The sequence below is a fragment of the Oncorhynchus kisutch genome, linkage group LG18, assembly GCF_002021735.2.
Source record: "Oncorhynchus kisutch isolate 150728-3 linkage group LG18, Okis_V2, whole genome shotgun sequence".
NCBI classification, from domain to species: Eukaryota; Metazoa; Chordata; class Actinopteri; order Salmoniformes; family Salmonidae; genus Oncorhynchus; species Oncorhynchus kisutch.
The window spans coordinates 2,910,535-2,923,479 of NC_034191.2; the positions used below are offsets into that span (position 1 = coordinate 2,910,535).

The following is a 12,945-nucleotide window of genomic DNA, read 5'->3' on the forward strand; positions in this document are numbered from 1 at the left end:
GAGGGGAGGGAGGGCCGGGGCAGGGAGGGGAGGGGCCGGGGCAGGGAGGGGAGGAGGGCCGGGGCAGGGAGGGAGGGAGGGAGGGCCGGGGCAGGGAGGGAGGGAGGGAGGGCCGGGGCAGGGAGGGAGGGAGGGCCGGGGCAGGGAGGGAGGGAGGGCCGGGGCAGGGAGGGAGGGAGGGCCGGGGCAGGGAGGGAGGGAGGGCCGGGCAGGGAGGGAGGGAGGGCCGGGGCAGGGAGGGAGGGAGGGCCGGGGCAGGGAGGGAGGGAGGGCCGGGCAGGGAGGGAGGGAGGGAGGGCGGGGAGGGAGGGAGGGAGGGCCGGGGCAGGGAGGGCCGGGGCAGGGAGGGCCGGGGCAGGGAGGGCCGGGGCAGGGAGGGAGGGCCGGGGCAGGGAGGGAGGGAGGGCCGGGGCAGGGAGGGAGGGAGCTGGGGGGGTAAGTGCTGACTGGCAGGCAGTGCTCAGGGTAGATTGGAGCAGGAGAAAGATGGAAATGATCAAATCCATTTCCATTGAAAGACAGTTCTCCACGTTCCCTGCCTTCCTCCTCCCAGTACTGTAGGAGTTAGTAGTCTTCAGTGCATCGCAGCAGAGAGAGGACCCTAGAACAGGGACATCATGAGTTCCTCTGCAGGTTTGTTGTCCCTCACAGATCGTACACGTTTCCATGAGGTGGCACCCAAAAACAGGAAGGAAGACCGACAGACGGGAAGTTAGATATCCAACAAAAAAAAAAAGACAAAAAGAAATAGTCCAGGACACAGAAGGGAGACGGGGACGGGGGTCTCATCTGATCTGCAGAGGACAGAAACAGTATAGCGGTTGTGTTTAGTAGTCAAACAAACAATCTCAAACCCATGAACATGTTTAGTAGCTGACATTTTACTTGGTAAGCATTCCTCCAAAAAATACATGACAACCTCAAAGAACTTGAAAGGTTTAATAAATACAGTTCGTCTCCACCTCCCATCTCGCTTGACGTTTTTGAAGGACACATTCTGAAAACTATTCAATGTCAATGTCAACCCAAAAAAAAATGGCTTTATAAATAAATGTGATTGAAGAGACAGTTTCACCTCTGTTCGTCCTCCACCTCACAGCTTGACCTCTCCGTTCTCACTGTGGTACTCTGCGACGTACAGGCTCTTGTCTATGCAGCCGGGGATGGGTCTGATCTCTGTTCCCAGCTGCTCCTCAATGCCCTTCAGATTGAAGCGGTCATCGTATGTGATCAGGTTGATGGCCAGACCCAGGTGACCAAAACGACCTGAGGGGGTGGAGTAGTCGAGGTTAAAACTGCCAAGACCTCCTTCAAATGACATTTATTAAGTCTCGCTTGAGAAAAGCCAAGGTTCTCACCAGATCTGCCGATGCGGTGCAGGTACGTCTCGCCCAGCTTGGGGAAGTCAAAGTTGATCACCACATTCACAGCCTGAATGTCGATACCTCTTGTGAAGAGGTCTGTGCAGACCAGATTCCGGCAGAGCCCGTTTCTGAAGTCGTGGAACACTCTGTTACGATGCTCCTGAAAACAGACAGACAGGTAGACTAGTGGTCTTCAGACTAACTTAACCATGGAGATGTTGGGTCAAAACAGACAGGTAGACTAGTGGTCTTCAGACTAACTTAACCATGGAGATGTTGGGTCAAAACAGAATGAAAGTCTGGTACAGTCTAATCTGGTCCAAAGAAAGGCTTGTTCTAATAAAAATGCAATGCCTGGGGCCCCTAGCTGAGCCATCTCAAAGACTGGGCCCCTAGCTGAGCCATCTCAAAGACTGGGCCCCTAGCTGAGCCATCTCAAAGACTGGGCCCCTAGCTGAGCCATCTCAAAGACTGGGCCCCTAGCTGAGCCATCTCAAAGACTGGGCCCCTAGCTGAGCCATCTCAAAGACTGGGCCCCTAGCTGAGCCATCTCAAAGACTGGGCCCCTAGCTGAGCCATCTCAAAGACTGGGCCCCTAGCTGAGCCATCTCAAAGACTGGGCCCCTAGCTGAGCCATCTCAAAGACTGGGCCCCTAGCTGAGCCATCTCAAAGACTGGGCCCCTAGCTGAGCCATCTCAAAGACTGGGGCCCCTAGCTGAGCCATCTCAAAGACTGGGCCCCTAGCTGAGCCATCTCATCAGCCCTGAGCATAAACCAGAGGATAAACAAGCTGACATCTGATCAACAGCTATGAGGCATCCCAAATGGCCCCCTATTCCTTAAATAGTGCACTACCCCATAGGGCTTCTGTCTAAAGTAGTGCACTACCCCATAGGGCTTCTGGTCTAAAGTAGTGCACTACCCCATAGGGCTTCTGGTCTAAAGTAGTGCACTACCCCATAGGGCTTCTGGTCTAAAGTAGTGCACTACCCCATAGGGCTTCTGGTCTAAAGTAGTGCACTACCCCATAGGGCTTCTGGTCTAAAGTAGTGCACTACCCCATAGGGCTTCTGGTCTAAAGTAGTGCACTACCCCATAGGGCTTCTGGTCTAAAGTAGTGCACTACCCCATAGGGCTTCTGGTCTAAAGTAGTGCACTACCCCATAGGGCTTCTGGTCTAAAGTAGTGCACTACCCCATAGGGCTTCTGGTCTAAAGTAGTGCACTACCCCATAGGGCTTCTGGTCTAAAGTAGTGCACTACCCCATAGGGCTTCTGGTCTAAAGTAGTGCACTACCCCATAGGGCTTCTGGTCTAAAGTAGTGCACTACCCCATAGGGCTTCTGGTCTAAAGTAGTGCACTACCCCATAGGGCTTCTGGTCTAAAGTAGTGCACTACCCCATAGGGCTTCTGGTCTAAAGTAGTGCACTACCCCATAGGGCTTCTGGTCTAAAGTAGTGCACTACCCCATAGGGCTTCTGGTCTAAAGTAGTGCACTACCCCATAGGGCTTCTGGTCTAAAGTAGTGCACTACCCCATAGGGCTTCTGGTCTAAAGTAGTGCACTACCCCATAGGGCTTCTGGTCTAAAGTAGTGCACTACCCCATAGGGCTTCTGGTCTAAAGTAGTGCACTACCCCATAGGGCTTCTGGTCTAAAGTAGTGCACTACCCCATAGGGCTTCTGGTCTAAAGTAGTGCACTACCCCATAGGGCTTCTGGTCTAAAGTAGTGCACTACCCCATAGGGCTTCTGGTCTAAAGTAGTGCACTACCCCATAGGGCTTCTGGTCTAAAGTAGTGCACTACCCCATAGGGCTTCTGGTCTAAAGTAGTGCACTACCCCATAGGGCTTCTGGTCTAAAGTAGTGCACTACCCCATAGGGCTTCTGGTCTAAAGTAGTGCACTACCCCATAGGGCTTCTGGTCTAAAGTAGTGCACTACCCCATAGGGCTTCTGGTCTAAAGTAGTGCACTACCCCATAGGGCTTCTGGTCTAAAGTAGTGCACTACCCCATAGGGCTTCTGGTCTAAAGTAGTGCACTACCCCATAGGGCTTCTGGTCTAAAGTAGTGCACTACCCCATAGGGCTTCTGGTCTAAAGTAGTGCACTACCCCATAGGGCTTCTGGTCTAAAGTAGTGCACTACCCCATAGGGGCTTCTGGTCTAAAGTAGTGCACTACCCCATAGGGCTTCTGGTCTAAAGTAGTGCACTACCCCATAGGGCTTCTGGTCTAAAGTAGTGCACTACCCCCATAGGGCTTCTGGTCTAAAGTAGTGCACTACCCCATTGGGCTTCTGGTCTAAAGTAGTGCACTACCCATAGGGCTTCTGGTCTAAAGTAGTGCACTACCCATAGGGCTTCTGGTCTAAAGTAGTGCACTACCCATAGGGCTTCTGGTCTAAAGTAGTGCACTACCCATAGGGCTTCTGGTCTAAAGTAGTGCACTACCCATAGGGCTTCTGGTCTAAAGTAGTGCACTACCCATAGGCTTCTGGTCTAAAGTAGTGCACTACCCATAGGGCTCTGGTTTAAAGTAGTGCACTACCCATAGGGCTCTGGTCTAAAGTACTGCACTACCCATAGGGCTTCTGGTCTAAAGTAGTGCACTATGTAGGGTCCATTTGGGATGCTAAGCTTAGTCAGCTGCTCCTGGGGTAGTGAGGAGGCAGTAGAGACTAGGACCTGGGCTGACCTGTCTCATCTTGGCATGAATGTAGAAACACGAGTAGCCCAGCTGAGATATCTTCTTGGCCAGCAGCTCCACCCTCTGAGACGAGTTACAGAAGATTATAGACTGGTTGATCTGGAGCTGAGTGGAGAGAGAGGAAACCGATTATAGACTGGTTGATCTGGAGCTGGGTGGAGAGAGAGGAAACCGATTATAGACTGGTTGATCTGGAGCTGAGTGGAGAGAGAGGAAACCGATTATAGACTGGTTGATCTGGAGCTGAGTGGAGAGAGAGGAAACCGATTATAGACTGTGATCTGGAGCTGAGTGGAGAGAGAGGAAACCGATTATAGACTGTGATCTGGAGCTGAGTGGAGAGAGAGGAAACAGATTATAGACTGTGATCTGGAGCTGAGTGGAGAGAGAGGAAACAGATTATAGACTGGTTGATGTGGAGCTAATTAATAAATACTAGCATCAAAAACAAATCTGAAATTCACACTCTGCTTGTGTACGCCAGTTACATTTTTATCAAGGCAGAAACGTCTTCCGGAAAATGTGATCTTTCATATGCTTTAATAACTAATGAGCATGTCATCTGTAAATAGGAATAAGCTTGTTAAATTACAAGCCTAGTTAATTTAGCCAAAGAAAAAGTCATGAACCTTCCCCCGCTAGCCATGATTGGCTGAAATAATGGGTGGGCAGGACAAGCCGAGAGATGAGTTCGGATTGGTCTGCCATGTAGCATGCTTCTGTCTACAGTCGTTTTTTCAAAAAAAATCTCATGTAGTGGAACTACGCAACTGTTGCTCTTCACTTTCTGGAGGACCGAGTTTAGAAATCAGAGGAATTAGAGTATGATAGCTAAGGAAATGGAGAAAATGCAGGAGCTATTGCAAATGATTTATTTGATTTATTTTACCTTTATTGAACTAGGCAAGTCAGTTAAGAACAAATTCTTATTTTCAATGACGGCCTAGGAACATTGGGTGAACTGCCTGTTCAGGGGCAGAACGACAGATTTGTACCTTGTCAGCTCGGGGATTTGAACTTGTAACCTTTCGGTTACTAGTCCAATGCTCTAACCACTAGGCTACCTACCACCTCTACACTCTAACCACTAGGCTACCTACCACCTCTACACTCTAACCACTAGGCTACCTACCACCTCTACACTCTAACCACTAGGCTACCCTGCCGCCCCAAGTGAAGATGCACACTGAGACGAAAAGAGAAAACAGATGGCTATTGTATAAAAACTGTCTCCGGTTAACATTTTAGGGCAACCATGGAATTGGTGACAGAGGGAGAAACGTCCATCTATTAGCTAGCGACATTCAGATAATACATGCTCCTAATTTTATCAGAATGTCCTTTTCATTTCAAGTTAAAGCGTACTGTTAGCGAGCTAACGTTACGCGTTTGATCGGTGTACTAATAGTTTTCGTATCTCAGATCCATTAGCATTGCTAGTTACAGCCTGATGTTCGCTAGCTACCTGCAGAGTAGTAACGCCATGAGTAGGGATTATGGTTCACTGTTTAGCCAACTACATGTCTAAACAAAATAATCACACTATGCAAGTAACTATTTCAATAGACTGTTTAGGTTGTCACCGCGACAACTGTCGATAGTCAGAGCGAATTTACCACCTAAGTCTATCTACTCTGATTTTAGAGCACTCTCATCGGAAAGTGCCAGAGCGCAGAATAACTGACTAATTCACGAACGCTCAACACACGTTGAATATGGACGGTGTCAGTAAATGTTGTCAAAAAAAATAAAATAGTAATTACATTTGCCAGCAGCACAGTTGCAGTCACCAACACTCTGGATAACATAACCACCATTTATGGTAGGGCAAGTAGAATTTTCAGTGAGCTGTTCTCTCATTTGTGTCTGGAAGTAGCTAGAAAATGTTAGCCAGTTAGTGTGGATGCTTGACTGCTGTTAGGGCAGAACGCTCAGATCCACCCTACTCCTCAGCCAGAGCATCCAGTGCTCTGAATTTACAAACAGAACCTGACAACGCTCTGAGTCTACAAATGCCCAGAACACACTGGCACTCCAGAATAAATTTAAAAAACACACCTGTAGTATAAACCAGCCTTTAGTCTTTTTGCTAAATAAGACCGAATCGAGCTGGTTCGGTCACATATACTGTGTGTGTGACGTGTTTTGGATGGGTAGCGGGGGAAAACTCAGTTAAATAGCGAATGGAGGACGCGTTTCCCATGGTTCATTTTCATGCCAGCCAGGTAGACTCCTCTGGTTGTAAGGCAAAGCAACGTGCTTAATATTAAGGAAGTTGAGAACTTTGGAGGACGGATGGCTCTCGACCTTCGTCTCTCCCGAGCCCGTACGTACGGGAGTTATAGCGATGAGACAAGATAGTAACTACAAACAATTGGATAACACGAAATTGGGGAGAGGGCAGAGGACAGAGTCTGTAGCGTAGCGTAGGAGTAGCGTAGGAGTTAGGGGCAGTTGATGGGCACCTACCCTGGAAAATGTCTTGAGACAGTGGCCATGTCTCTGTAACCGAGGCATAATACTGGATGACCCCCCCCTTCAGGATGCCCCCCCCTTCAGGGTCAGGGTACAAGGGGTTACAGTGATAGCACTCACCCTGGAGAAGAGCGTGTTGAGACAGTGGACCTTCTGTCTCTCTGTAACGTAGGCATAATACTGGGTGACCCCCTTCAGGGTCAGCTCCTCCATCAGGTTGATCTCGTAGGGCTTGGACAGGTGGGAGTTCTGAGACACAGGAAATAAGTTGACATCACAAAGCATTGAGACTGTTTATGGAGGGTCATGACCCGACTACGTTGTTGATGTTTGTAAGCAGGAAGATGTTCCGTTGTGTGTCGTTAGTCCACCATTAATATTTTAACTGTTAACTAAAATATACAAAGCAAGACATTGGAAAACCCTTTAATATTCTATTACAGAGTCAAAATTAACAACTTAAGGGTTTTACTGCACAATGCAACAGGACTGTAGAAATCAACACAGGGCTTTCATTGTTCACAGACGCAGACTAAAAACTATGATCTAAGGCTAGTCCAACCCCCCCCCAAAAAGGCCCCATTAATCAGAATCCAGAATTTACCATGAACTTCTGCACGCTGAGAGGGAAGGTAGCAGAGTAGAGCAGAATCTGTCTCTGTTTGGGCAGGTAGCTCAATATCTCCTCCATCATCACGACAAAGTCCTGGGACAACAGCTTGTCTGCCTGGGGGGGGGGGGGGCAGAGACAAGGACATTACATGGATCTACAGTTGATTGTTAACGTTGCCCAACGACAGGTAAAGTAACCAGGTAAAAGTTCTGTTGAGACACCGGGCCTAAAAGGAGCCTCATGGTAAACTAACACCACAGCTCACCTCATCCAAAACCATCATCTGAACCTGATTGGCTTTGGCCACACCCTTCTTAATGAGGTCCAGGATCCTCCCAGGGTGGCAATCACAACGTGTACTACAGACAAAAGATTAGAATTATTAACAAATCACAAGGTGAACTACAAAGAATAACGCTATTGAGAAGCATAAGCCTAGCATCACCATTACATTTCAGACTCAAGTCAAGATGACTTGTTAAATTGAATAACTGGCCCCTGGCCAGGTGTGATGTACCTGTCTCGTCGAGCCTCATGATGTCATCGCGGAGGTTGGTGCCACCCGTTGTGGCCATGACTTTGACCCCTCCCATGTGTTTGCTGATCTGGATACAGATTTGGCTCACCTGCAATGCCAGTTCTCTGGTGGGAACGATGCCCATAGCTAGGGGAGGAGAGAACCATATATTTGCTGATTCACCCCTTGACTTTTTACACATTTGATTACGTTACAACATTCTAAAATGGATTCAATAAAATAAATCCTCAGCAATCTACACACAATGACATCACAATACCCCACAATGACATCACAATACCCCACAATGACATCACAATACCCGACAATGACATCACAATACCCCACAATGACATCACAATACCCCACAATGACATCACAATACCCCACAATGACATCACAATACCCCACAATGACAATGCAAAAAGTTGATTTTATAAAATGTATTAACACAATTAAAAACTTAAATATCAGATTTACAGATGTATTCAGTCCCTTTACTCAGTACTTTGTTGAAACACCTTGGCAGCAATTAAAACCTTGAGTCAAAATCAGCATTTCACTTGGCACATGGGCCAAATACAGTGAATTGCAAGTCCTTAACCAACAACGCAGTTCAAAATACACATTATTAGAGCAACAATAAAACAGTAGTGAGGCTATATACAGGGTATTACGGTACAGAGTCAATGTGGAGGCTATATACAGGGGGTACCGGTACAGAGTCAATGTGGAGGCTATATACAGGGTATTACGGTACAGAGTCAATGTGGAGGCTATATACAGGGTATTACGGTACAGAGTCAATGTGGAGGCTATATACAGGGTATTACGGTACAGAGTCAATGTGGAGGCTATATACAGGGTGTTACGGTACAGAGTCAATGTGGAGGCTATATACAGGGTGTTACGGTACAGAGTCAATGTAGAGGCTATATACAGGGTGTTACGGTACAGAGTCAATGTGGAGGCTATATACAGGGTGTTACGGTACAGAGTCAATGTGGAGGCTATATACAGGGGTTACTGGTACAGAGTCAATGTGGAGGCTATATACAGGGTGTTACGGTACAGAGTCAATGTGGAGGCTATATACAGGGTGTTACGGTACAGAGTCAATGTGGAGGCTATATACAGGGTGTTACGGTACAGAGTCAATGTGGAGGCTATATACAGGGTGTTACGGTACAGAGTCAATGTGGAGGCTATTATACAGGGGTTACCGGTACAGAGTCAATGTGGAGGCTATATACAGGGGGTACCGGTACAGAGTCAATGTGGAGGCTATATACAGGGTATTACGGTACAGAGTCAATGTGGAGGCTATATACAGGGTATTACGGTACAGAGTCAATGTGGAGGCTATATACAGGGTGTTACGGTACAGAGTCAATGTGGAGGCTATATACAGGGTATTACGGTACAGAGTCAATGTGGAGGCTATATACAGGGTATTACGGTACAGAGTCAATGTGGAGGGCTATATACAGGGTATTACGGTACAGAGTCAATGTGGAGGCTATATACAGGGTATTACGGTACAGAGTCAATGTGGAGGCTATATACAGGGGTATTACGGTACCGAGTCAATGTGGAGGCTATATACAGGGTATTACGGTACAGAGTCAATGTGGAGGCTATATACAGGGTATTACGGTACAGAGTCAATGTGGAGGCTATATACAGGGTATTACGGTACAGAGTCAATGTGGAGGCTATATACAGGGGTATTACGGTACAGAGTCAATGTGGAGGCTATATACAGGGTATTACGGTACAGAGTCAATGTGGAGGCTATATACAGGGTAATTACGGTACAGAGTCAATGTGGAGACTATATACAGGGTATTACGGTACAGAGTCAATGTGGAGGCTATATACAGGGTATTACGGTACAGAGTCAATGTGGAGGCTATATACAGGGTATTACGGTACAGAGTCAATGTGGAGGCTATATACAGGGTATTACGGTACAGAGTCAATGTGGAGGCTATATACAGGGTGTTACGGTACAGAGTCAATGTGGAGGCTATATACAGGGTGTTACGGTACAGAGTCAATGTGGAGGCTATATACAAGGGGGTACCGGTACAGAGTCAATGTGGAGGCTATATACAGGGTGTTACGGTACAGAGTCAATGTGGAGGCTATATACAGGGGGTACCGGTACAGAGTCAATGTGGAGGCTATATACAGGGGGTACCGGTACAGAGTCAATGTGGAGGCTATATACAGGGTGTTACGGTACAGAGTCAATGTGGAGGCTATATACAGGGGGTACCGGTACAGAGTCATTGTGTAGGCTATATACAGGGGGTACCGGTACAGAGTCCAATGTGGAGGCTATATACAGGGTGTTACGGTACAGAGTCAATGTGGAGGCTATATAACAGGGTATTACGGTACAGAGTCAATGTGGAGGCTATATACAGGGTATTAACGGTACAGAGTCAATGTGGAGGCCTATATACAGGGGGTACCGGTACAGAGTCAATGTGGAGGCTATATACAGGGTGTTACGGTACAGAGTCAATGTGGAGGCTATATACAGGGTGTTACGGTACAGAGTCAGTGTGGAGGCTATATACAGGGTATTACGGTACAGAGTCAATGTGGAGGCTATATACAGGGTATTACGGTACAGAGTCCAATGTGGAGGCTATATACAGGGTATTACGGTACAGAGTCAATGTGGAGGCTATATACAGGGGGTACCAGTACAGAGTCAATGTGGAGGCTATAATACAGGGGTACCAGTACAGAGTCAATGTGGAGGCTATATACAGGGTATTACGGTACAGAGTCAATGTGGAGGCTATATACAGGGTATTACGGTACAGAGTCAATGTGGAGGCTATATACAGGGTATTACGGTACAGAGTCAATGTGGAGGCTATATACAGGGTATTACGGTACAGAGTCAATGTGGAGGCTATATACAGGGTATTACGGTACAGAGTCAATGTGGAGGCTATATACCAGGGGGTTTATGGTACAGAGTCAATGTGGAGGCTATATACAGGGGGTTTATGGTACAGAGTTCAATGTGGAGGCTATATACAGGGTGTTACGGTACAGAGTCAATGTGGAGGCTATATACAGGGGGTACCGGTACAGGAGTCAATGTGGAGGCTATATACAGGGGGTTACGGTACAGAGTCAATGTGGAGGCTATATACAGGGGGTTATGGTACAGAGTCAATGTGGAGGCTATATACAGGGGGTACCAGTACAGAGTCAATGTGGAGGCTATATACAGGGTATTACGGTAAGAGTCAATGTGGAGGCCTATATACAGGGTATTACGGTACAGAGTCAATGTGGAGGCTATATACAGGGGGTACCAGTACAGAGTCAATGTGGAGGCTATATACAGGGGGGTACCGGTACAGAGTCATGTGGAGGCTATATACAGGGGTACCGGTACAGAGTCAATGTGGAGGCTATATACACGGGTATTAACGGTACAGAGTCAATGTGGAGGCTATATACAGGGGGTTAAGGTACAGAGTCAATGTGGAGGCTATATACAGGGGGTTACGGTACAGAGTCAATGTGGAGGCTATATACAGGGGTTACGGTACAGAGTCAATGTGGAGGCTATATACAGGGGGTACCGGTACAGAGTCAATGTGGAGGCTATATACGAGGGGTACCGGTACAGAGTCAATGGAGGCTAATACAGGGTACCGGTACAGAGTCAATGTGGAGGCTATATACAGGGGTTACGGTGCAGAGTCAATGTGGAGGCTATATACAGGGTATTACGGTACAGAGTCAATGTGGAGGCTATATACAGGGTGTTACGGTACAGAGTCAATGTGGAGGCTATATACAGGGGTTACGGTACAGAGTCAATGTGGAGGCTATATACAGGGTGTTACGGTACAGAGTCAATGTGGAGGCTATATACAGGGTGTTACGGTACAGAGTCAATGTGGAGGCTATATACAGGGGTTTACGGTACAGAGTCAATGTGGAGGCTATATACAGGGTGTTACGGTACAGAGTCAATGTGGAGGCTATATACAGGGTTACGGTACAGAGTCAATGTGGAGGCTATATACAGGGTATTACGGTACAGAGTCAATGTGGAGGCTATATACAGGGTATTACGGTACAGAGTCAATGTGGAGGCTATATACAGGGTATTACGGTACAGAGTCAATGTGGAGGCTATATACAGGGTGTTACGGTACAGAGTCAATGTGGAGGCTATATACAGGGTTACGGTACAGAGTCAATGTGGAGGCTATATACAGGGGTACCGGTACAGAGTCAATGTGGAGGCTATATACAGGGTGTTACGGTACAGAGTCAATGTGGAGGCTATATACAGGGGTACCGGTACAGAGTCAATGTGGAGGCTATATACAGGGTACCGGTACAGAGTCAATGTGGAGGCTATACAGGGGGTTACGGTACAGAGTCAATGTGGAGGCTATATACAGGGTACACGGTACAGAGTCAATGTGGAGGCTATATACAGGGTGTTACGGTACAGAGTCAATGTGGAGGCTATATACAGGGTATTACGTACAGAGTCAAGTGGAGGCTATATACAGGGTATTACGGTACAGAGTCAATGTGGAGGCTATATACAGGGGGTACGGTACAGAGTCAATGTGGAGGCTATATACAGGGTATTACGGTACAGAGTCAATGTGGAGGCTATATACAGGGGTACGGTACAGAGTCAATGTGGAGGCTATATAACAGGGTATACGGTACAGAGTCAATGTGGAGGCTATATACGGGGGTACGGTACAGAGTCAATGTGGAGGCTATATACAGGGGTTACGGTACAGAGTCAATGTGGAGGCTATATACAGGGTATTACCGTAGGTACAGAGTCAATGTGGAGGCTATATACAGGGGTACGGTACAGAGTCAATGTGGAGGCTATATACAGGGGTTATTACGGTACAGAGTCAATGTGGAGGCTATATACAGGGGTTACGGTACAGAGTCAATGTGGAGGCTATATACAGGGGTTACGGTACAGAGTCATGTGGAGGCTATATACAGGGGGTACGGTACAGAGTCAATGTGGAGGCTATATACAGGGGGTACCGGTACAGAGTCAATGTGGAGGCTATATACAGGGGGGTACGGTACAGAGTCAATGTGGAGGCTATTACAAAGGGGTACCGGTACAGAGTCAATGTGGGGCTATATACAGGGGTAACGGTACAGAGTCAAGTGTGGAGGCTATATACAGGGTACCGGTACAGAGTCATGTGGAGCTATATACAGGGTGTTACTACAG

At 47.5% G+C, this 12,945-nt stretch overlaps 1 protein-coding gene across 1 annotated transcript in view; it reads right to left on the minus strand.

Moving 5' to 3' along the window:
- Positions 1-375: 375 nt before the first annotated feature.
- Positions 376-12,945, minus strand: part of ddx6 (DEAD (Asp-Glu-Ala-Asp) box helicase 6) — a 26,289-nt gene continuing 13,719 nt past the window's right edge. Inside the window, 9 exon segments of the mRNA XM_031795323.1 lie at positions 376-794; positions 1,076-1,266; positions 1,359-1,524; positions 4,060-4,176; positions 6,667-6,795; positions 7,151-7,273; positions 7,425-7,501; positions 7,504-7,518; positions 7,677-7,823. Coding sequence (XP_031651183.1) covers positions 1,094-1,266; positions 1,359-1,524; positions 4,060-4,176; positions 6,667-6,795; positions 7,151-7,273; positions 7,425-7,501; positions 7,504-7,518; positions 7,677-7,823 — 947 coding nt within the window. The 3' untranslated portion in view covers positions 376-794; positions 1,076-1,093.